Source organism: Phocoena sinus, chromosome X (genome assembly GCF_008692025.1).
Source record: "Phocoena sinus isolate mPhoSin1 chromosome X, mPhoSin1.pri, whole genome shotgun sequence".
NCBI lineage: Eukaryota > Metazoa > Chordata > Mammalia > Artiodactyla > Phocoenidae > Phocoena > Phocoena sinus.
This window is the reverse complement of record NC_045784.1, coordinates 10,731,031-10,753,505: the sequence shown is the minus strand read 5'-3', so window position 1 is coordinate 10,753,505 and position 22,475 is coordinate 10,731,031. Positions and strand designations below refer to the sequence as shown.

Sequence of the window (22,475 nt, the reverse complement as noted above, 5' to 3'; positions counted from 1 at the left end):
TCTGTTTATATCATCTTTGATTTCTTTCAGCAGTGTCTTATAGTTTTCTGAGTACAGGTCTTTTACCTCCTTAGGTAGGCTCATTCCTACGTATTTTATTCTTTTTGTTGCAATGGTGATTGGGATTGTTTCCTTCATTTCTCTTTCTGATCTTTCATTGTTAGTGTATAGGAATGCAAGAGATTTCTGTGCATTAATTTTGTATCCTGCAACTTTACCAAATTAATTGATTAGCTCAAGTAGTTTTCTGGTGGCATCTTTAGGATTCACTATGTGTAGTATCGTGTCATTTGCAAACAGTGACAATTTTACTTCTTCTTTTCCAATTTGTATTCCTTTTCTTTCTTTTTCTTCTCTGATTGCTGTGTCTAGGACTTCCAAAACTATGTTGAGTAATAGTGGTGAGAATGGACATCCTTGTCTTGTTCCTGATCTTAGAGGAAATGCTTTTAGTTTTTCACTATTGAAAATGATGGGGCTTCCCTGGTGGCGCAGTGGGTGAGAGTCCGCCTGCCGATGCAGGGGACACGGGTTTGTGCCCCGGTCTGGGAGGATCCCACATGCCGCGGAGCGGCTGGGCCCATGAGCCATCCGCTGAGCCTGCGCGTCCGGAGCCTGTGCTCTGCAACGAGAGAGGCACAACAGTGAGAGGCCTGCATACCGCAAAATAAATAAATAAATAAATAAAAATTTAAAAAAAAGAAAATGATGTTTGCTGTGGGTTTGTCATATACTGCCTTTATTATGTTGAGGTAGATTCCCTCTATGCCCACTTTTTGGAGACTTTTAATATAAATGGGTGTTGAATTTTGTCGAAAGCTTTTCCTGCATCTATTGGGATGATCATATTTTTATTCTACAATTTTTTAATATGGTGTGTCACATTGATTGATTTGTGTATATTGAAGAATTCTTGCATTCCTGGGATAAACCCCACCTGATCATGGTGCGTGATCCTTTAAATGTGTTGTTCAATTCTGTTTCCTAGTATTTTGTTGAGGATTTTTACATCTATATTAATCAGTGATGTTGGTCTCTAATTTTCATTTTCTGTAGTATCTTTGTCTGGTTTCGGTATCAGGGTGATGGTGGCCTCATATAATGAGTCTGGGAGTGTTCCTTTCCCTGAAAATTTCTGAAGAGTTTGAGAAGATTGGGTGTTAGCTCTTGTCTAAATGTTTGATAGAATTCACCTCTGATGCCATCTGGTTCTGGACTTTTGTTTGTTGGAAGATTTTTTTTTTTTTTTTTTTTTTATTTATTTTTGGCTGTGTAGGGTCTTCGTTTCTGTGCGAGGGCTTTCTCTAGTTGCGGCGAGCGGGGGCCACTCTTCATCGCCGTGCACGGGCCTCTCACTGTCGTGGCCTCTCTTGTTGCGGAGCACAGGCTCCAGACACACAGGCTCAGTAGTTGTGGCTCACGGGCCCAGTCGCTCCGTGGCATGTGGGATCTTCCCAGACCAGGGCTCGAACCCGTGTCCCCTGCATTGGCAGGCAGATTCTCAACCACTGCGCCACCAGGGAAGCCCTGTTTGTTGGAAGATTTTTAATCACAGTTTCAAATCCGTTACTTGTGATTGGTCTGTTCATATTTTCTATTTTTTCCTGGTTCAGTCTTGGAAGGTTATACCTTTCTAAAAATTTGTCCATTTCTTCCAGGTTGTCCATTTGATTGGCATAGAGTTGCTTGTAGAGGTCTCTTAGGATGCTTCGTATTTCTGCAGTGTCTGCTGTAACTTCTCCTTTTTCATTTCTAATTTTATTGATTTGAGTCCTCTCTTTTACTTCAGTCTGGCTAAAGGTTTATCATTTTTGTTTATCTTCTCAAAGAACCAGCTTTTACTTTTATTGATCTTTGCTATTGTTTTTATTTCATTTATTTCTGCTCTGATCTTTATGATTTCTTTCCTTCTATTAACTTTGGGTTTTGTTCTTCTTTCTCTAGTTCCTTTAGGTGTAAGGTTAGATTGTTCATTTTTCTTGTTTCTTGAGGTAGGCTTTTATTGCTATAAACTTCCCTCTTAGAACAGTTTTTGCTGCGTCCCATAGGTTTTGGATCATCGTGTTTTTGTTGTCATTTGTCTCTAGGTAGTTTTTGATTTCCTTTTATTTCTTCAATGATCTCTTGGTTATTTAGAAACGTATTGTTTAGCCTCCATGTGTTTGTGTTTTTTACGTTATTTTCCCTGTAATTGATTTCCAATTTCATAGCATTGTGGTCGGAACAGCTGCTTGATATTTCAATTTTCTTATATTTACTGATGCTTTATTTGTGACCCAAGATGTGATCTATCCCAGAGAATGTTCCATGTGCCATTGAGAAGAACTTGTAATCTGCTGTTTTTGGATGGAATGTCCTATAAATATCCATTAAATCTATCTGGTCTCTTGTGTCATTTAAAGCTTGTGTTTCCTTATTAATTTTCTGTCTGGATGATCTCCATTGGTGTAAGTGAGGTGCTAAAGTCCCCTGCTATTATTGTGTTACTGCTGATTTCCTCTTTTATATCTGTTAGCAGTTGCCTTATATATTGAGGTGTTCCTATGTTGGGTACATATATATTTATAATTGTTATATCTTCTTGGATTGATCCCTTGATCATTATGTAGTTTCCTTCCTTGTCTCTTGTAACATTCTTTATTTTAAAATCTATTTTATTTGATATGAGTATTGCTACTCCAGCTTTCTTTTGATTTTTATTTGCATGGAATATATTTTTCCATCCCCTCACTTTCAGTCTGTATGTGTCCCTAGGTCTGAAATGGGTCTCTTGTAGACAGCATATATATGGGTCTTGTTTTTGTATCCATTCAGTGAGCCTGTGTCTTTTGGTTGGAGCATTTAATCCATTCACGTTTAAGGTAATTATTGATATGTATGTTCCTATTATTATTTTCTTAATTGTTGTGGGTTTGTCTTGGTGGGTCCTTTTCTCATCTTGTGTTTCCCACTTAGAGAAGTTCCTTTAGCATTTGTTGTAGAGCTGGTTTCGTGGTGCTGAATTCTCTTAGCTTTTGCTTGTCTGTAAAGCTTTTGATTTCTCCCTCAAAGCTGGATGAGATCCTTGCTGGGTGGAGTGCTCTTGGTCGTAGGTTCTTCCCCTTCATCACTTTAAATTTATCATGCCACTCCCTTCTGGCTTGTAGATTTCCTGCTGAGAAATCAGCTGTTAACCTTATGGGAGTTCCATTGTATGTTGTCATTTTTCCCTTGTTGCTTTCAATAATTTTTCTTTGTCTTTAATTTTTTCAGTTTGATTACTGTGTGTCTCAGCATTTTTCTCCTTTGGTTTATCCTGCCTGAGACTCTCTGCGCTTCGTGGACTTCGGTGGCTATTTCTGTTCCCATGCTAGGGAAGTTTTCGACTATAATCTCTTAAAATATTTTCTCAGGTCCTTTCTCTCTATGTTCTCCATCTGGGACCCCTGTAATGCGAATGTTGTTGCGTTTAATGTTGTCCTAGAAGTCTCTTAGGGTGTCTTCATTTATTTTCATTCTTTTTCTTTATTCTTGTTCCATGGCAGTGACTTCCACCTTTCTGTCTTCCAGGGCACTTATCCGTTCTTCTGCCACAGTTATTCTGCTACTGATTCCTTCTAGTGTATTTTTCATTTCAGTTATTGTATTGTTCATCTGTTTGTTTGTTCTTTAATTCTTCTAGGTGTCTGTTCCTTAATTCTTCTAGGTCTTTGTTAAGCATTTCTTGCATCTTGTCGATCTTTGCCTCCATTCTTTTTCCAAGGTCTTGGATCATCTTCACTATCATTATTCTGAATTCTTTTACTGGAAGGTTGCCTATCCCCAACTCATTTCGTTGTTTTTCTGAGGATTTATCTTGTTCCTTGATCTGGTATAAAATCCTCTGCCTTTTCATTTTCTCTATCTTTCTGTGAATGTGGTTTTCCTTCCACAGGCTGCAGAATTGTGGGTCTTCTTGCTTCTGCTGTCTGCTCTCCAGTGATTGAGTCTATTTTAGAGGCTTGTGCAAGCTTCCTTATGGGAGGGACTGGTGGTGGGTAGAGCTGGGTGTTGTTCTGGTGGGCAGAGCTTTAATCTGCTTGTCTGTGGATTAAATAAAAGTTTAATAAATTTGTCGGCTGATGCATGGGGCTGGGTTCCCTCCCTGTTGGTTGTTTGGCCTGAGGCGACCCAGCACTGGAGCCTACCTTGCTCTTGGTGGGGCTAATGGTGGACTCTGGGAGAGTTCATACCAAGGAGTATTTCCCAGAACTTCTGCTGCCAGTGTCGTCCCCATGGTCAGCCGCAGCCACACCCCGCCTCTGCAGGAGACCCTCTAAAACTAGCAGTTAGGTATGATCATTCACCTACGGGGTGACTTGTCCTTGCCCTGGGTCCTGATGTGCACACTACTTTGTGTGTGTCCTCCAAGAGTGGAGTCTCTGTTGAGACTCTGAGTCTCTGAGTGCAGTTGAGACTCTGAGACTCGGCGTGGAGTCACAGACTCTGGGTCCTGTGAAGCTTCGATGCTTTTTGGTTCTAGAAATCCTATAGGAGACAGTCCACAGCAGGTGAAGCTAATGCTGTCATAGAGGTGGTGAAGCCAAAGATCTGCAGTTCCCACTAGAGGTGCTGATGTACATACAGGACAAAGGTCATCTCGTGTGAATGTAGTTCAGGCACGTTTAAGATGAATGCAGTCATGTTAATGCCTAACATCTTCTATCTTGTGCCTCTCCTCAGGGACCCCCTCCTCAGTTCCTGAGGCTCCTGTAAGTCATGTAGAGGGGAATGGAGAGTGGGCTCTGTCCAGTCTGAGCCCTGAGTTACCCTGTGTGTATGTTAGGATACTTTGTATTTCTGTGGTGGCTGTTGTAACATCATCTCTTTCATTTCTGAGTTATTTGGGCCCTCTCTTTTTTTAAAAAAATGCTACTGTTGTCTTGTTCTTTACAAAAGTTTAATAAGTGTTTGATCTACTACCCTTACTCTATGTATTCTTTTTGCCGTGAGATTTTTACTTTTGTTTTCTTGTTACTGTCAATAATTAGTGAGACTTCTTTTAAGCTACATTCAACCTTGCTTATAAAGCTGCTATATTAGTAATGACAGAGCTTTAATGGAAGTCGTGTTCTGGTTGTAAATTAGAATGCAGTGTGCCAGCAAAAAGGCCCTTAAGTGTATGTCTCATTACTTCTTGTTCTTTTTTTTCTTGTTCTTTTTTTAATTTTAATTTTTTATCAGAGCAAATTTGATTAAAATGTTTTGTTTGTTCTAGGTGTGTACGATATGGTTCTTTTACACATATACATGTATCTATACTTCTTCAGATCGTTTTCTCATGTAGGTTATGACAGAATGTTGAGTAGTCTTCTCTTGGTATTCCATAGGTCTTTGGTGATTATATATTTCACACGTGTTTCTATATCTATGTTAACCCCAATATCCTAATGTATCCAGTCCTCACACCTTTCCATTTGGTGAACCATAACTTTGTTTAATGAATCTGTGATTGCCTTTGTGGAAATATCTTCATTGGTATCAGTTTTTAGCTAACACCTATAAGTGATATTATAGGATATGTGTCTTTTGCTGTCTGACTTAGTACAATTTGCCTGATTACCTCTAGAATCACCTACGGTGCTGCAAATGGCTTTGTTTTATTTTTTTCCGGAGCTAATATTCCATCTGTATATGTACCAGTTCTTCTTTGTGCACTCACCTCTTGATGGACTTTTTGGTTGCCTCCATGTCTTGGCTATTGTAATACTGCTGCACTGCACATTTGCCTGCCTGTGTCTCTCCAATTCTGTCTTCTTATGTTATAGGCCCAGTAGTGGGCCTCCTGTATCATATGGTATCTCAGGGTTTACCGTTTAAATGCACCACGATTCTGTGCTCATTAGTGGCTCTTTCCAAGTTACATCCCACTTAAAGTTGAGGGTATGCATTTCTCCACAACACCTTCAGCATTTATTTATTTATTTTTAACATCTTTATTGGAGTATAACTGCTTTACAATGGTGTGTTAGCTTGTGCTTTACAACAAAATGAATCAATTATACATATACATATGTTCCCATATCACTTCCCTCTTGCATCTCCCTCCCTCTCACCCTCCCTATCTCACCCCTCCAGGCGGTCACAAAGCACCGAGCTGATCTCCCTGTGCTATGCTGCTGCTTCCCAATAGCTATCTACCTTACGTTTGGTAGTGTATATATGTCCATGCCTCTCTCTCCCTTTGTCACAGCTTACCCTTCCCCCTCCCCATATCCTCAAGTCCATTCTCTAGTAGGTCTGTGTCTTTATTCCTGTTTTACCCCTAGGTTCTTCATGACATTTTTTTTTCTTAAATTCCATGTATATGTGTTAGCATACGGTATTTGTCTCTCTCTTTCTGACTTCACTCTGTATGACAGACTCTAGGTCTATCCACCTCATTACAAATAGCTCAATTTCGTTTCTTTTTATGGCTTCAGCATTTATTGTTTGTAGTTTTCTTGCTGATGGATATTCTGACTGGTGTGAGCTGATACCTCTTTGTGTTTGAATTTGCATATGACTCATAATCCTTTGACATTGAGCTTTAAGGCATGTCCTTTTTATTTTTCAAACTGTGATTACAGCTTAGCTCTTCAAAGTGTTTTCTTAAAGTATGTGTTACATTTTGAAATTTATTTGCCATTACCTCCCTCAAAACATTTTGAGGGCAGGTTTCATTTACAGCCCTGCAGTACTTGTTCACATGAAGTGACCATTAGCACAGGCTTTAAAGCTGCTTTTGCAGGTAATGGCCAGATTGCAGCAGCCTTTCTTTGTTCCCCATGCTGGTACTAGGGAAACAGACCTTCCGGCCAGTGGTCTTCCTCGGTTATAAATTAGCCTGCCATGTGCCCGGATAAACCCCCAAAAGCTTATGTCTCCTTACTCATGTTTGTTTTCTGAATTCATATTTTCTAGTGGAGTAATATTCCATTGTGTACATGGACCACTTCTTGGTGCATTCCTCTGTTGATGGACATTTTCGTTGCTTCCAAGTGTTGGCTATATTAAATATTGCTGGAGTGCAAGATTGTCATCCTGTGACTTTTTGATTTTTTTCAGGTGATAGGCCCAGCAGTGGGTGTGACTGATTGACTAGTAGCTCAATGTTTACCTTTTCAAAGCACCTCCATTGTGTTTTCATTAGTGGCTCTTACCACGCCCCCCTTAAAACCAAGGATATGAATTTCTCCACAATCCCTTCAGCATTTATAGTTTGCAGCATTTTTGCTAATGGACAGTCTGACTGCTGTGACCTGATACGTTTTTGTAATTTGGGTTTGCATAACTTTAAAAATTCCTAAAATTCATCATTTGCCACGCCTTTTTCCTTTCTGTTAAAAATAAAGTGTGAGTACAGTATATCTCTTGAAGCTGTCTTCTTGGAAGGTTGCCCTCTTTTGAATTTTTGGTTGATATTCGAACCCAGGATTTTTTTGGAGGGCAGATGTCATTACAGAACTGCAAGTTTGGTGAATATTTAGCGACCATTAGCACTGGGTTTAAAGCTGCTGTTGTGGGAAACGGCCACAAGGAGGCAGCATTTGTCCTTTCCCAAATCTGGGTACTAGGGCAGCAGAGCCTTTCTGGAAGTCCTGGTCCTAGGTTGTAAGTTAGAATGGAATGTGCTAGGAGGAATGCCCATAAGTTTATGTCTCATTACTTCTTCTTGGTTTTTAAAATTTATTTAATCGGGGTAATGATTATTGTTTGTCCAGATGTACACAATCTAGTTCATTTGTACAATATATACATCTATTCATGTTCAGATCCTCTTCCCATGTAAAATATTACAGAGTGTTCCGTAGACCTCCCTTGCTATATGGTCCGTCTTTTTGATATATGTTTATAATATGTATTTGTATACGTATGGTAACGCTAATCTTAATTTATCCATTCTGCCCACCTTTCCTTTTAGATTAGCATACTTAATTTCTAAGTGTGAGTGTCTTTCTCTGTGAAAATATGTTCATTTGTGTTAGTTATTAGATAACACCTATAAGTGATATCATAGGATATAGGTCTTTTGCTTTCTGACTTACCTCATATTCTGTGATTATCTCCAAGCTCATCTATGGTGCCTCACATAGCAGTGTTTCATTGTTTTCCATGGCTAATATTCTATTGTGAACGTGGACCACTTCTTCTTCATCCATACATCTGTTGATGGACAGTTTGGTTGCTTCACCGTCTTGGCTATTGTGAATAAGGCTGCAGTGCAGCTTTTGCAGCCCAGGTCTTCTCAACTCTGGTCTTCTCAGGTGAGAGAGACCCAGTAGTGTGACTGCTGGATTGAATGGTACCTTAATTTTTACTTTTAATCGTAGCTCCTTTCTGTTCTTATTGGCTGTTACCACTTTACATCTCACCAGCAGCTAGAAGGTACACAGTTCTCTAAAACCCCTTCAGAATTGATTGTGTGTAGACCTTTTGCTGATGGTCAGTCGACTGGTGTGAGTTGAAACCTTTTTGTTGATTAGATTTGCATGAGTCTAATAATTCCTGAGGTTGAGCTTTCACCCATTTTCCTTTTTTTAAAACAGAGAGTGAGTCAAACTTACCTCTTCATACTTGTCTTGAAAAATTTGCCAGTTTTGAATTTTATTGTCCATTCCCTACCTCAGCACAGTTGTTTAGGGCAGGTGTCCTTTGCAGCCCTGAGTCCTTGTGAATGTTAAGAGACCATTAGCTGTGGGCTTAAAGCCGCTCTTACGGAAACGGCCACAAGGCAGCAGAATTTCTACATTTCCAACTCTGGGTTTTTGGGCAGCAGAGCCTTCCTGGAAATCGTGTTAGTAGGCTGAAAATTAGAGTGGAATGTGCCAGGGCACATCCCCAAGGGCTTATATCCCCTTACTTCTTGTGTGTGTTATAAATTTAATTTTTATTAATTATCAGAGCAAACTTGATAAAAATATTTTGTTTCTTCTTTGTGTACAGAATCTGGTTCATTATATCAATGTATCTGTCATTTATCTCTGGATTCTTTACCATGTAAGTCATTACAGAGTGTTGTGTAGACCTCTCTTGGTATTCCATAGGTATTTTGTGATTATATATTTCATAGGTATTAGTACATGTCTGTTAACCCCCATATCCTAATTCACACATTCCTTACACATTTCCATTTGGTTAAACATAATTTTTTTTAATCCATGCTTTTCCTTCTCTTGGAAATAAGTTCATGAGTATCAACTTTTAGGTAACACCTAGGAGTGATGTCATAGGATATCTTTCAGTTTCTTCCTTACTTCAAGTGGGGTGGTTATCTCTAGGTCCTTATATGGTGGTGCAAACGGCACTGTTTCATTGTTTTCCACGGCTAATATTCCATTGTTGACATGGACCACTTCCTCTTTGTGAATTTTTCTGTTGCTGGACATTTTGGTTTCTTCCAAGTCTTGGCTATATTAAATGTTTCTGCCGTGCAGGATTGCCAGCCTGTGTCTCTTCCATTCTGCTCTGCTCGGGTGATAGGCGCATCAAAGGACCTACCAGATCACATGGTAGCTCAGTTTTTACCCTTAACCGCACCTCCATTATGTTCTCACTACTGGCTGTTAACCAGTTTACATCCCCCCCAGCAGGTAGAGGGTACACAGTTTTCTGAAACCCCTTCAGCGTTTATTCTTTGTAGACTTTTTGCTGAAGATCATTCTGACGGCTGTGAGGTGAACATTTCTGTAGATTGGATTTGCATGGCTTTATTAATTGCTGATGTTGACCATTTTAAAATTCCCTTTTATCTTAAGGAGAAAAAAAGAAAAGACAAAATGTGCATAAAACATGCCTCTTGAAATTGTCTTCTTGAAATGTTGACGTCTTTTGAATTTTCTGGTCGATTTACGACCTCAGGACATTTTTTGATGGCAGGTGTCATTTACAGGCCTGCAATTATTTTGAATATTAAGTGACCATTACCGCTGTTGTGTGAAACGATCAGAAGGCGGCAGCACTTCTTACCAAATCTGGTTACTAGGGCAACAGAGCCATAATGGAAGTTGTGGTGTAGGTTGTAAATTAGAATGCAATGTGCCAGGAAAAGCCCCTTAAGATTATGTCTCATTACTTCTTGTTCGTTTCTTTAATTTAATTTTTATTCTTTATCACAGCAAATTAGATTACAATGTTTTGTTTGTTCTAGGTGTACAAGATGTGGTTCTTTTACACATATACATATATCTATTCTTCTTCAGATCTTTTTCCCATGTAGGTTATGACACAATGTTGAGTAGTCTTCTCTTGGTATGCTGTAGGTTTTTGGTGATTATATATTTCACATGTGTTTGTATATCTCTGTTAACCCCAATATCGTAATATATCCAATCCTCACACCTTTCAATTTGGTGAACCATAAGTTTGTTTAATGAATCTGTGGTTGCCTTTCGCTCTGGAAATATCTTCATAGGTATCAATTTTTAGGTAACACCCATAAGTGATATGATAGGATAGGTGTCTTTCGCTTTCTCACTTACTGCCAGTTGCATGATTACCTCTAGACTCCTCTATGGTCCTGCAAGTGGCATTGTTTCATTTTTTTCCTTGGCTAATAAATATTCCATCTGTACATGTACCAGTTCTTTGTCCACTCATCTCTTGATGGACGTTTTGGTTGCTTCCATGTCTTGGCTATTGTAATACTTCTGCAGTGCAGATTTGCCTGCCTGTGTCTTTCCAATTCTGTCTTCTTAGGATTGATCCAGAAGACCCACCCCCGAGAAGTGGACCTGGTGGATCATATAGTATCTCAAGATTTACCTTTTAAAGGCACCTCTATTCTGTTCCCATTAGTGGCTCTTAGCAGGTTACGTCCCACTTCAAATTGAGGGTATGCATTTCTCCAAAAGCTCTTCAGCATTGATCGTTTGTAGTTTTTTTGCTGATGGTTATTCTGACTGGTGTGAGTTGATAGCTCTTTGTGGTTGGATTTGCATGTGTCTCATAATCCCTTGAAATTGAGCTTTCAGGCATGTCCTTTTATTTTTCAAGCTGTTATTACAGGTGACTTCTTCAAATTGTTTTCTTGAAGTATGTGCCACACTTTGAAATGTTTTGGCCTTTAGCTCCCTCAAGACATTTTAAGAGCAGGTTTCATTGGCAGCCCTGCAGTACTTGTGCATATGAAGTGCCCCTTAGCACAGATTTCAAAGCTGCTGTTGCAGGTATCGGCCAGAGGTCGGCAGCATTTCTACGTTGCCCACACTGGTACCTAGGGAGACAGACCTTCCTGGCAGTGGTGTTCCTCAGATACCAATTAGACTGCCATGTGCCCTGATAAACCCCCAAAAGCTTATGTCTCCTTACTCATGTTTGTTTTTTTAATTCATATTTTCTAGTGGAGTAATATTCCATTGTGTACATGGACCGCTCCTTCTTGGTGCACTCCTCTGTTGATGGACATTTTCGTTGCTTCCAAGTGTTGGCTATGGTAAGTATTGCTGGAGTGCAGGATTGCCAGCCTGTGCCTTTTGATTCTCATTTTCTCAGGTGATAGGCCCAACAGTGGGTATGATTCATTGACTGGTAGCTCAGTGTTTACCTTTTGAAAGTACCTGCATTGTGTTTTCGTTAGTGGATCTTGCCACGTCCCAATTAACACCGAGGGTACACATTTTTCCACAACCCATTCAGTATTTATTGTTTTTAGAATGTCTGCTCATGGCTATTCTGACTGGTGTGAGCTGATTGATAGGTTTTTGTAATTTGGATTTGCATGTCTTTAATAATTCCTAATATTCAGCATTTTCCCACAGCTTTCTCTTTTATTTAGAATAAAACGTGTGAGTACAATATACCTTTTGAAATTGTCTTCTTGGAAGGTTGCCCTCTTTTGAATTTTGTGGTCGATTTTCGACCCCAGTATTTTTTTGGACAGCAGATGTCATTTATAGGCCTGCAATGATTGTGAATATTTAGTGACCATTAGCACTGGGTTTAAAGCTGGTGTTGTGGGAAACGGCCACAAGGCGGCAGCATTTCTCCATTCACAAGTCTGTTTACTAGGGCAGCACAGCCTTTCTGGAAGTCCTGTTACTAGGCTGTAAATTAGAATGGAATGTGCCAGGAAAAAGCCCCTGAAGTTTATGTCTCATTACTTCTTGTTCATTGTTTTAATCGGAGTAATGATTAGAATACAGTTTGTCCTAGGTGTACACCATCTGGTTCATTTGTACATCTTATGTATCCATGTACAGATCCTTTTCCCATATAAAGGATTACAGAGTGTTCTGTAGACCTCCCTTGCTATGTGCTCGGGCTTTTTGATATATGTACTTAATCTGTATTTGTATAGGTATGGTAAACCTAATCTTAATTTATCCATTGCCACCACCTTTCCTTTCAGATAAGCATAGTTTGTTTTCTAAGTCTGTGTGTGTCTTTCTCTGTGGAAATACGTCCATTTTTGTCAGTTGTTAGGTAACAGCTATAAGTGATATCATAGGATATATGTCTTTTGCTTTCCAACATACCTCATGTTCTTTGATTATATATAGGCTCATCTATGGTACCTCAAAGAGCAGTGTTTCATTGTTTTCCATGGCTAATATTCCATTGTGTACATGGACCACTTCTTTATCCTTTCATGTGTTGATGGACAGTTTGGTAGCTTCACCGTCTTGGCTATTGTGAATAAGGCTGCAGTGCAGCTTTTGCAGCCTCTGTCTTCCGGATTCTGGTCTTCTCAGGTGAGAGGCCCAGCGGTGGGCCTGCTGCATCGAATGGTAGCTCAACTTTTACGTTTAAACGCAGCTCCTTTCTGTTCTCATTATTGGCTGTTATCACTTTACATCTCACCAGCAGCTAGAGGGTACACAGTTCTCAGAAAACACTTCAGCATTTATTATTTGTAGACTTTTTGTTGATGGTCAGTCGACCTGTGTGAGTTGAAACCTTTTTGCAGACTACATTTGCATGAGTGTAATAATTCCTGAGGTTGAGCTTTTATCCATTTTCCTCTTTTTTAGAAGGCAGTGAGTAAAACTTACGTCTTCATACTATCTTCTTGAAAAATTTGCCTGTTTTGAATTTTGTTGGCCATTCCCTACCTCAGGACAGTTTTTGAGGGCAGGTGTCCTTTACCGGCCCGAGTCCTTGTGAATGTTAAGTGACCATTAGCTGTGGGTTTAAAGCCGCTCTTGCGGGAAATGGCCACAAGGCGGCAGCATTTCTACATTTCCAACTCTGGGTTTTTGGGCAACAGAGCCTTCCTGGAAATCGTGTTAATAGGCTGCAAATTAGAGTGGAATGTGCCAGTGCAAACCCCCAAGAGCTTATTATCTCCTTACTTGTTTGTTTCTTTAATTTTTATTAGGTATCAGAGCAAATTTGATAAAAATGTTGTTTCTCCTAGGTGTACAGAATCTGGTTCATCATATCAATGTATCTGTCTATTCATCTTCGGGTCCTTTCCCGTGTAGGTTATTATAGAGTGTTGAGTAGACCTCTTGGCATTCCATACGTATTTAGTGATTCTATATTTCATATGTCTTAGTACATGTCTGTTAACCCCCATATCATAATTCATTCATTCCTTACACCTTTCCAATTGGTTAAACGTAATTTTATTTTCTTAGTCCATGCATTTCCTTCTCTTGGAAATAAGTTCATGGGTGTCAATTTTTAGGTAACACCTAGAAGTGATGTCATAGGATATCTGTCTTTCAGTTTCTTCCTTACTTCAAGTTGGGTGATTATCTCTAGGTCCTTATATGGTGGTGCAAACGGCACTGTTTCATTGTTTTCCATGGCTAATATTCCATTGTGTACATAGACCACTTCCTCTTTGTGCATTTTTCTGTTGCTGGACATTTTGGTTTCTTCCAAGTCTTGGCTATGTTAAATGTTCTTTTAGTGCAGTTTTGACAGCCTGTGTCTTTTACATTCGGGTCTGCTCAGGTGATAGGCACATCAAAGGACCTACCAGATCACATGGTAGCTCAATTTTTACCTTTAAATGCACCTCTATTATGTTCTCACTACTGACTGTTACCAGTTTACATCCCCCCGGCAGCTAGAGGGTGCACAGTTCTCTCAAACCACATCAGCCTTTATTCTTTGTAGACTTTTTGCTGATGGTCATTCAACTGGTGAGTTGAAACCTTTTTGTAGATTACATTTTGCATGAGTCTAGTAATTCCTGAGGTTGAGCTTCTATCCATTTTCCTTTTTTTAACAAGAGAGTAAGTCAAACTTACCGCTTCATACTACCTTCTTGAAAATTGTCTTTTTTGAATTTTTTTGGCCATCCCTCACCTCAGTACATTTTTTGAGGGCAGGTGTCCTTTACAGCCCTGAGTCCTTGTGAATGTTAAGTGGCCATTAGCTGTGGGTTTAAAGACGCTCTTGCGGGAAACGGCCACAAGGTGGCAGCATTTCTACATTTCCAACTCGGTTTTTGGGCAACAGAGCCTTCATGGAAATCGTGTTAGTAGGCTGCAAATTAGAGTGGAATGTGCCAGGGCACACCCCCAAGAGCTTATATCTCCTTACCTCTTGTTTGTTTTTTATCAAATTTGCTCTGATAATAAATAAAAATTAAATTTAAAAATGTTGTGTTTGTTCTAGGTGTACAGAATCTGGTTCAGTATATCTATGTATCTATCTGTTCATCTTTGGTTCCTTTCCCGTGTAAGTTATTACAGAGTGATGAGCTCAATTTTTAACTTTAAGCGCACTGCCATTCTCTTCTCACTACTGGCTGTTACCAGTTTACATCCCAGCAGCAGCTAGAGGGTACAGAGTTCTCTAAAAGCCTTTCAACATTCATGTTTTGTAGACTATTTTGCTGATGATCATTCTGACGGTGGTATGGTGAACGTTTTTGTAGATTGCATTTGCATGGCTTTATTAGTTCCTGATATTGAGCATTATTCCATGCATTTTTTTTAAACAAAAAGAAAAAGACAAAATGTGTGCAAAATATGCCTCTTGACATTGTCTTTTTGAAATGTTGACGTCTTTTGAGTTTTCTGGTCGATTTACGACCCCAGGAATTTTTTGAGGCCTGGTGTCCTTTACAGTCCTGCACATATTTTGAATATGAAGTGACCATTACCTCTTGGTTTAAAGCTGCTGTTGTGTGAAACAGCCACAAGGCGGCAGCATTTCTCCTCTACCAAATCTGGTTACCAGGGCAACAGAGCCTTAATGGAAGTCCTGTTCTAGGTTGAAAATTAGAATGGAATGTGCCAGGAAAAATTCCTTTATGTCTCATTATTTCTTGTTCATATTTTTAATTTAATTTTTATTTTTTATCGCAGCAAATTTGATTACAATGTTTTTTTTGTTCTAGGTGTGCAAGATGTGCTTCTTTCACACATATACATATATCTATTCTTCTTTGGATCCTTTTCCCAGGTAGCTTATGACACAATGTTGAGTAGTCTCCTCTTGGTATTCCATAGGTCTTTGGTGATTATATATTTCACATGTTTTTGTATATCTCTGTTAACCCCAATATCGTAATGTATCCAATCCTCACACCTTTTGATTTGGGGAACCATAAGTTTGTTCAATGAATCTGTGATTGCCTTTCTCTGTGGAAATATCTTCATTGTTATCAATTTTTAGGTAACACCTATAGGTGATATACGTTAGGTGTCTTTCACTTTCTCACTTACTACAAGTTGCATGATTACCTCTAGACTCATCTATGGTGCTGCAAATGGCATTGTTTCATTTTTTTCCTGAGCTAATATTCCATCTCTACATGTACCAGTTCTTCTTTGTCCACTCATCTGTTGATGGACTTTTGGTTGCTTCCATGTCTTGGCTATTGTAATACTGCTGCAGTACAGATTTGCCTGCCTGTGTCTTTCCAATTATGTCTTCTTATGTTATAGGCCCAGGAATGGGCCTGCTGGATCATATAGTAGCTCAATGTTTACCTTTTAAAGGCACCTCCACTCTGTTCCCATTAGTGGCTCTTACCAGGTTACGTCCCACTTCAAATTAAGGGTATGCATTTCTCCACAACCTCTTCAGCATTGATCGTTTGTAGTTTCTTTCCTGATGGTTATTCTAAATGGTGTGAGCTGATACCTCTGTGTAGTTGGATTTGCATGTGTCTCATAATCCTTTGAAATTGAGCTTTCAGGCATGTCCTTTTATTTTTCAAGCGGTTATTACAGCTTAGTTCTTCAAATGGTTTTCTTGAAATATGTGCCACATTTTGAAATACTTTGGCCTTTACCTCCCTCAAGACATGATGAGGGCAGGTTTCCTTTACAGCCCTGCAGGACTTGTTCATATGAAGTGACAATTAGCATAGGTTTTAAAGCCGCTTTTGCAGGTAATGGCCAGAGGGTGGAGCATTTCATAATTCTATGAAATGTAACTGAACACACAATATATATTTTTTCTTTTAAATTTGCATTGTTACTTTTTAAAAGTACAATTATAATTCAGGTTCTTTGTAACAAGTGAAATTTAAAAAATTAAAGGAAAAGATAATACTTTACCACTTGCCATCCTTTCCCACTCCCTGAAACGACCAGCATAATGTGTAGCTTTCTCGTTTCATCCAGGTGTTCCTTACATCTGGAACATCATGTTTCTCACTGTAGAAATACAGATTTAGCTCTCACACTTTTTATAGGCTACGTAACAGTCCATGGAACGTAAGTACCAAGTATTTCAGACTTAGCTTTTTGAGGGACACACAGGTTACTTTCTGTTTTATTTTGTTGTTCTTTTTGCGGGGGGAGGTAGGAGTTTATTATTTATTTATTTATTTTTGTTGTGTTGGGTCTGAGTTTCTGTGTGAGGGCTTTCTCTAGTTGTGGCAAGTGGGGGGCCACCCTTCATCTCGGTGTGTGGGCTTCTCACTATCGCGGCCTCTCTTGTTGCCGAGCACAGGCTCCAGATGCGAGGGCTCACTGGTTGTGGCTTATGGGCCTAGTTGCTCCACAGCATGTGGGATCCTCCCAACCAGTGGCTTATGGGCCTAGTTGCTCCACGGCATGTGGGATCCTCCCAGACCAGGGCTCGAACCTGTGTCCCCTGCATTAGCAGGCAGATTCTCAACCACTGCACCACCAGGGAAGCCCCCTATTTTGTTGTTCTGCTAATTTGTTTCAACCCAAGAAAATATTTTTTTTAAATACAAAAAAAATTAAGCTAGGGGTAAGGATTAGGGTTTAGGGTAAGGTTTAGGGTTAGGATACGGGTTAGGATTATCGTACGGCTTAGAGTATGGTTTAGGGTTAGGGTTATGGTACGGGTTAGGATTAGGGGATGGGTTAGGGTAAGGCTTTGGGTTAGGGTTAGGGGATGGGGACGGTTTAGGGTACAGGTTAGGGTACAACAACAGTTTAGGGTTAGCGTACGTGTTAGGGTACGGGTTAGTGTTAGTGTACAGGTTAGGATTAGGGGACGGGTTAGGGTAAGGCTTCAGGTAAGTTTTAGGATTAGGGTTAGGGAATGACAATGGTTTAGGGTTAGGGTATGTGTTAGGGTACAGGTTAGTGTTAGCGTACGTGTTAGGATTGGGGATGGATTACGGTAAGTCTTTGGGTAAGGGTTAGGGTTAGGGAACAAGGACGGTTTAGGGTACAGGTTAGGGTGTGACAATGGGTTAGTGTTAGCATACGGGTTAGGAGTAGGGGACGGGTTATGGTAAGGCTTTGTGTAAGGCTTAGAGTTAGGGTTAGGGGACGGGGACAGTTTAGAGTACAGGTTAGGGTACGACAATGGTTTAGGGTTAGCATATGTGTTAGGGGACGGGTTAGTGTTAGCATATGCATTAGGATTAGGGGACGGGTTAGAGCAAGGCTTTGGATTAGGGGACAGTTTAGGGTACAGGTTAGGGTACAATAGTTTAGGGTTAGCGTACGTGTTAGGGTACAGGTTAGTGTTAGTGTACGGGTTAGGGTTAGGCGACGGGTTATAGAGTAAGGCTTCAGGTAAGGTTTAGGGTTAGGGAACGGGGACAGTTTAGGGTACACGTTAGGGTACGACAACGGTTTAGGGTTAGTGTTACGCGTTAGGATACGGGTTAGTTGTAGTGTACGGGTTAGGATTAGGGGAAGGGTTAGGGTAAGGCTTCTGGTAAGGGTTAGGGAACAGAGACGGTTTAGGGTACAGTTTATGGTACGACAACGGTTTAGGGTTAGCGTACATGTTAGGGTACGTGTTAGTGTATGGGTTAGGATTAGGGGAGGGGTTAGGGTAAGGCTTCGGGTAAGTGTTAGGGTTACGGTTAGAGTTAGGTTTAGGGTTTGGGAATGGGGACAGTTTAGGTTACAGGTTAGGGTACAACAAAGTTTGAGGGTTAGTGTACGTGTTAGGGTACGGGTTAGTGTTAGTGTACGGGTTAGGATTAGGGAACGGGGACGGTTTAGGGTTAGGGTATGACAACGGTTTAGGGTTAGTGTATGGGTTAGGATTACGGGACAGGTTAGGGTAAGGCTTCGGGTAATGGTTAGTGTTAGGGAACCGGTATGGTTTTGGGTACAGGTTAGGGTACGACAACGCTTTAGGGTTAGCGTACGTGTTAGGGTATGGGTTAGTGTAATGTATGGGTTAGGATTAGGCTACGCGTTTGAGTAGGGCATCGGGTAAGGGTTAGGGTTAGGGATAAGTTTAGGGAACGGGTACGGTACAGGTTAGGGTGTGACGTTTTAGGGTTAGCGTATGTGTTAGGGTACAGGTTAGGATTATGGTACGGTTAGGGTAAGGCTTCGGGTTAGGGATGGGGTAGCGTTAGGGAATGTTTACGGTTTCAGGTACAGGTTAGGGTACGATAACAGGTTAGTGTTAGTGTACGGGTTAGGTTATGGGTTAGTGTTAGTGTACGGGTTAGGATTAGGGTGTGGATTAGGGTAAGGTTTAGGGCTATGTTTAGGGTTAGGGAATGGGTATGGATTAGGGCACAGGTTAGCATATGACAACGGGTTAGGCTTAGGGTACCTGTTATCGTTAGGGTTACTGTTAGTGTACGGGTTACGATTAGGACATGGGTGAGTTTAAGGTTTATGGTTAGGGTTAGGGTTAGTGTACTACAACAGGTTACGGTTAGGGTACGTGTTAGTGTATGGGTTATTATTAGTGTACGGGTTAGTATAATGGTGAGGGTTAAGATTAAGTTTAGGGAACGTGTACGGGTTAGGGTACAGTTTAGTGTATGACAACATCAGCCTTTGGGGGTTTATCCGGGCACATTCCCCTCTAGTGTATAAACGAGGAACACCACTGGCAGGAAGGTGTGTTTCCCTAGTTACCATAGTGGGTAAAGAAGAAATGCTGCCTCCCAATGTCCGTTACATGCAGCAGCAACAACCTGTGCTAACCGACACTTAATATGCACAAGTACTGCAGGGCTGTAAATCAAACCTGCCCTGAAAATATCTTCAGGGAGGTAATGGCCAAAATATTTCAAAATGTGGCACATACTTCAAGAAAACCATTTGCAGAGGTAAGATTTACTCACAGCTTGAAGAAAAAAACGACATGCCTGAAAGCTCAATTTCAAGGGATTATGAGACGCCTGCAAATCCAACCACAAAGAGGTATCAGCTCACACCAGTCAGAATAAAAATTAGCAGAAAAACTACAAACAATAGATGTTGAAGGGATTGTGTAGAAGTGCATTCCCTCAACTTTGAGTGGGACGTAACCTGGTAAGAGCCACTAATGAGAACAGAATGGAGGTGCCTTTACAAGATAAACATTTGGCTACTGTATGATCCAGCAGGCCCACTCCTGGGCCTATAACCGAAGGAGACAGAATTGGAAAGACACAGGCAGGCAAATGTGCATTCCAGCAGTATTACAATAGGAAAGACATGGAAGCAACCAAAAAGTCCATCAACAGATGAGTGCACAAAGAAGAACTGGTACATGTACAGATGGAATATTAGCCAAGGAAAAAAATGACACAATGCAATTTGCAGCACTGTAGACGACTACAGAAGTAATCACGCAACTTGTAGTAAGTCAGAAAGCGAAAGACACATATCCTACGATATCACTTAGAGGTGTTACCTAAAAATTGATACCAGTGAAGATATTTCCACAAAGAAAGGCAATCACAGATTCATTAAGCAAACTTATGGTTCACCAATGGAAAGGTGTGAGGATTGGATACATAGGGTTACTGGGGTTAACAGAGATATACAAACACATGTGAAATATATAATCACCAAAGACCTACAGAATACCAAGAGAAGACTCCTCAACATTGTGTCATAACCTACATGGGAAAAGAATCTGAAGAAGAATAGATATATTTATATGTGTAAAAGAACCACATCTCCCACACCGAGAACAAGCAAAACATAGTAATCAAAGTTGCTGTGATAAAACATAAAAATTAAATTTAAAAAAACGAACAATAGTGAGCCATAAACTTAAGGGGCTTTTTCCTGGCACATTCCATTCTAATTTACAACCTAGAACACGAATTCCCTTAAGGCTCTGTTGACCTCGTAACCAAATTTGTTAAGGAGAACTGCTGCCACCTTGTGCCCGTTTCACACAACAGCAGCTCTAAACCCAGCGCTAATCTTTACTTGATATTCAAAATGATTCCAGGCCTGTAAATGACACCTGCCCTCTAAACAAACTTTTGGGTCATAAATCGAGCAAAAAACTCAAAAAACGTGCACATTTCAAAACGACGATTTCAAGAGGCATATTTTATGCACATTCCTTCTTTTTCTTTCATTTTTTTTCTGTTAAAAAAGGGGGCATGGAAAAATGCTAAACATCAGAATTAATAAAGCCATGCATATCCAATCTACAAAAACTTTCACCTCACAGCCATCAGGATGATCATCAGCAAAAAAAAGCCTACAAAGAATAAATGCTGAAGGGGTTTCAGAGAACTGCGTACCCTCTAGCTGCTGCTGGGATGTAACCTGGTAACAGCCAGTAGTGAGAACAGAATGGAGGTGCATTTAAAGGTAGAAATTCAGCTACCATGTATCTGGTAGGCCCACTGATGGGCCTATGTCCTGAGTAGACCAGAATCAAAAGCACACAGGCTGGCAATCCTGCACTCTAGCAACATGTACCATAGCCAAGACTTGGAAGAAACCAAAATGTGCATCAAGAGAAAAATGCAACAAGAAGAAGTGGTCGATGTACACAATAGAATATTAGCCATGGAAAACTATGAAACAGTGCCGTTGGCAGCACCATACTAGGATCTAGACATGATCAATCGCCCAACTTGAAGTAAGAAGGAAACCAAAAGACAGATATCCTACGACATCACTTATAGGAGTTACCTAAAACTTGATACCCATGAAATTACTGCCAAGAGAAGGACATGCATGGATTCAGGAAACAAAATTATGTTTAACCAAATGGAAAGGTGTAAGGAATATATGAATTAGGATATGGGGGTTAACTGACATGTACTAATACATATGAAATATATAATCACAAAATACCTATGGAAGACCAAGAGGGGTTTACTCAACACTCCGTAATAACCTACACAGGAAAGGATCCAAAGATGAATAGTTAGATACATAGATATAATGAACCAGATTCTGCACACCTAGAACAAACACAATATTTTTATCAAATCTGCTGTGATAATAAATAAAAATTAAATTTAAAGAACAAACAAGAAGTATGGAGATATAAGCTCTTGGGTGTTTGCCCTGGCACATTCCACTGTAACTTGCAGCCTACTAACACGATTTCCAGGAAGGCTCTGTTGCCCAAAAACCCGGAGTTGGAAATGTAGAAATACTGCCGCCTTGTGGCCATTTCCCACAAGAGCGGCTTAAAACCCACAGCTAACGGTCACTTAACATTCACAAGGACTCAGGGTTGTAAAGGACACCTGCCCTCAAAAAATGTTCTGAGGTAGGGAATGGCCAAAAAAATTCAAAACAGTCAAATGTTTCAAGGAGATAGTATGAAGTAGTAAGTTGTACTCACTCTTTTTCAAAAAAAGGAAAATGGATAAAAGCTCAACATCAGGAATTATTACACTCATGCAAATCTAATCTACAAAGATGTTTCAACTCACACAAGTCAACTACCATCAGCAAAAAGTCAACAAACAATAAATGCTGAAGGAAATTTTAGAGAAGTGTGTACCCTCTAGCTGCTGGTGAGATGTAAAGTGGTAACAGCCAATAATGAGAACAGAAAGGAGCTGCATTTAAAAGTAAAAATTGAGCCAGCATTCCATCCAGCAGGCCCACTGGTGAGCTTCTCACCTGAGAAGACCAGAATCGAGAAGACACAGGCTGCAACAGTAGCACTGCAGCCATTTTCACAATAGCCAAGACACAGAAGCAACTAAGATGTCCATCAACAGATGAATGGAAAATGAAGAAGTGGTCCATGTACACGATGGTATATTAGCCATGGAAAACAATGAAACACTGCTCTTTGTGGCACCTTAAATGAGCCTAGGGATAATCACAGAACATGAGGTAAATCAGAAAGTGAAGACATATATCCTATGATATCACTTATAGGCATTATCTAACAACTGACACATATGAACA

General features: G+C 40.1%; 2 protein-coding genes across 2 annotated transcripts in view; both read right to left on the bottom strand.

The window, feature by feature from the left end:
- Positions 1 to 3,515: 3,515 nt before the first annotated feature.
- Positions 3,516 to 22,475, bottom strand: part of LOC116747772 (SH3 domain-containing kinase-binding protein 1-like) — a 103,318-nt gene continuing 84,358 nt past the window's right edge. Inside the window, exon 4 of the mRNA XM_032620310.1 lies at positions 3,516 to 4,062. Within this exon, the coding sequence (XP_032476201.1) occupies positions 3,973 to 4,062 (90 nt within the window). The 3' untranslated portion in view covers positions 3,516 to 3,972. The remainder of the gene's footprint in view (positions 4,063 to 22,475) is intronic.
- The window catches only part of LOC116746979, a 57,799-nt gene continuing 49,748 nt past the window's right edge, over positions 14,425 to 22,475 (bottom strand). Inside the window, exon 3 of the transcript XR_004347938.1 lies at positions 14,425 to 16,562. The gene's annotated coding sequence lies outside the window, so the exon portion shown is untranslated. The remainder of the gene's footprint in view (positions 16,563 to 22,475) is intronic.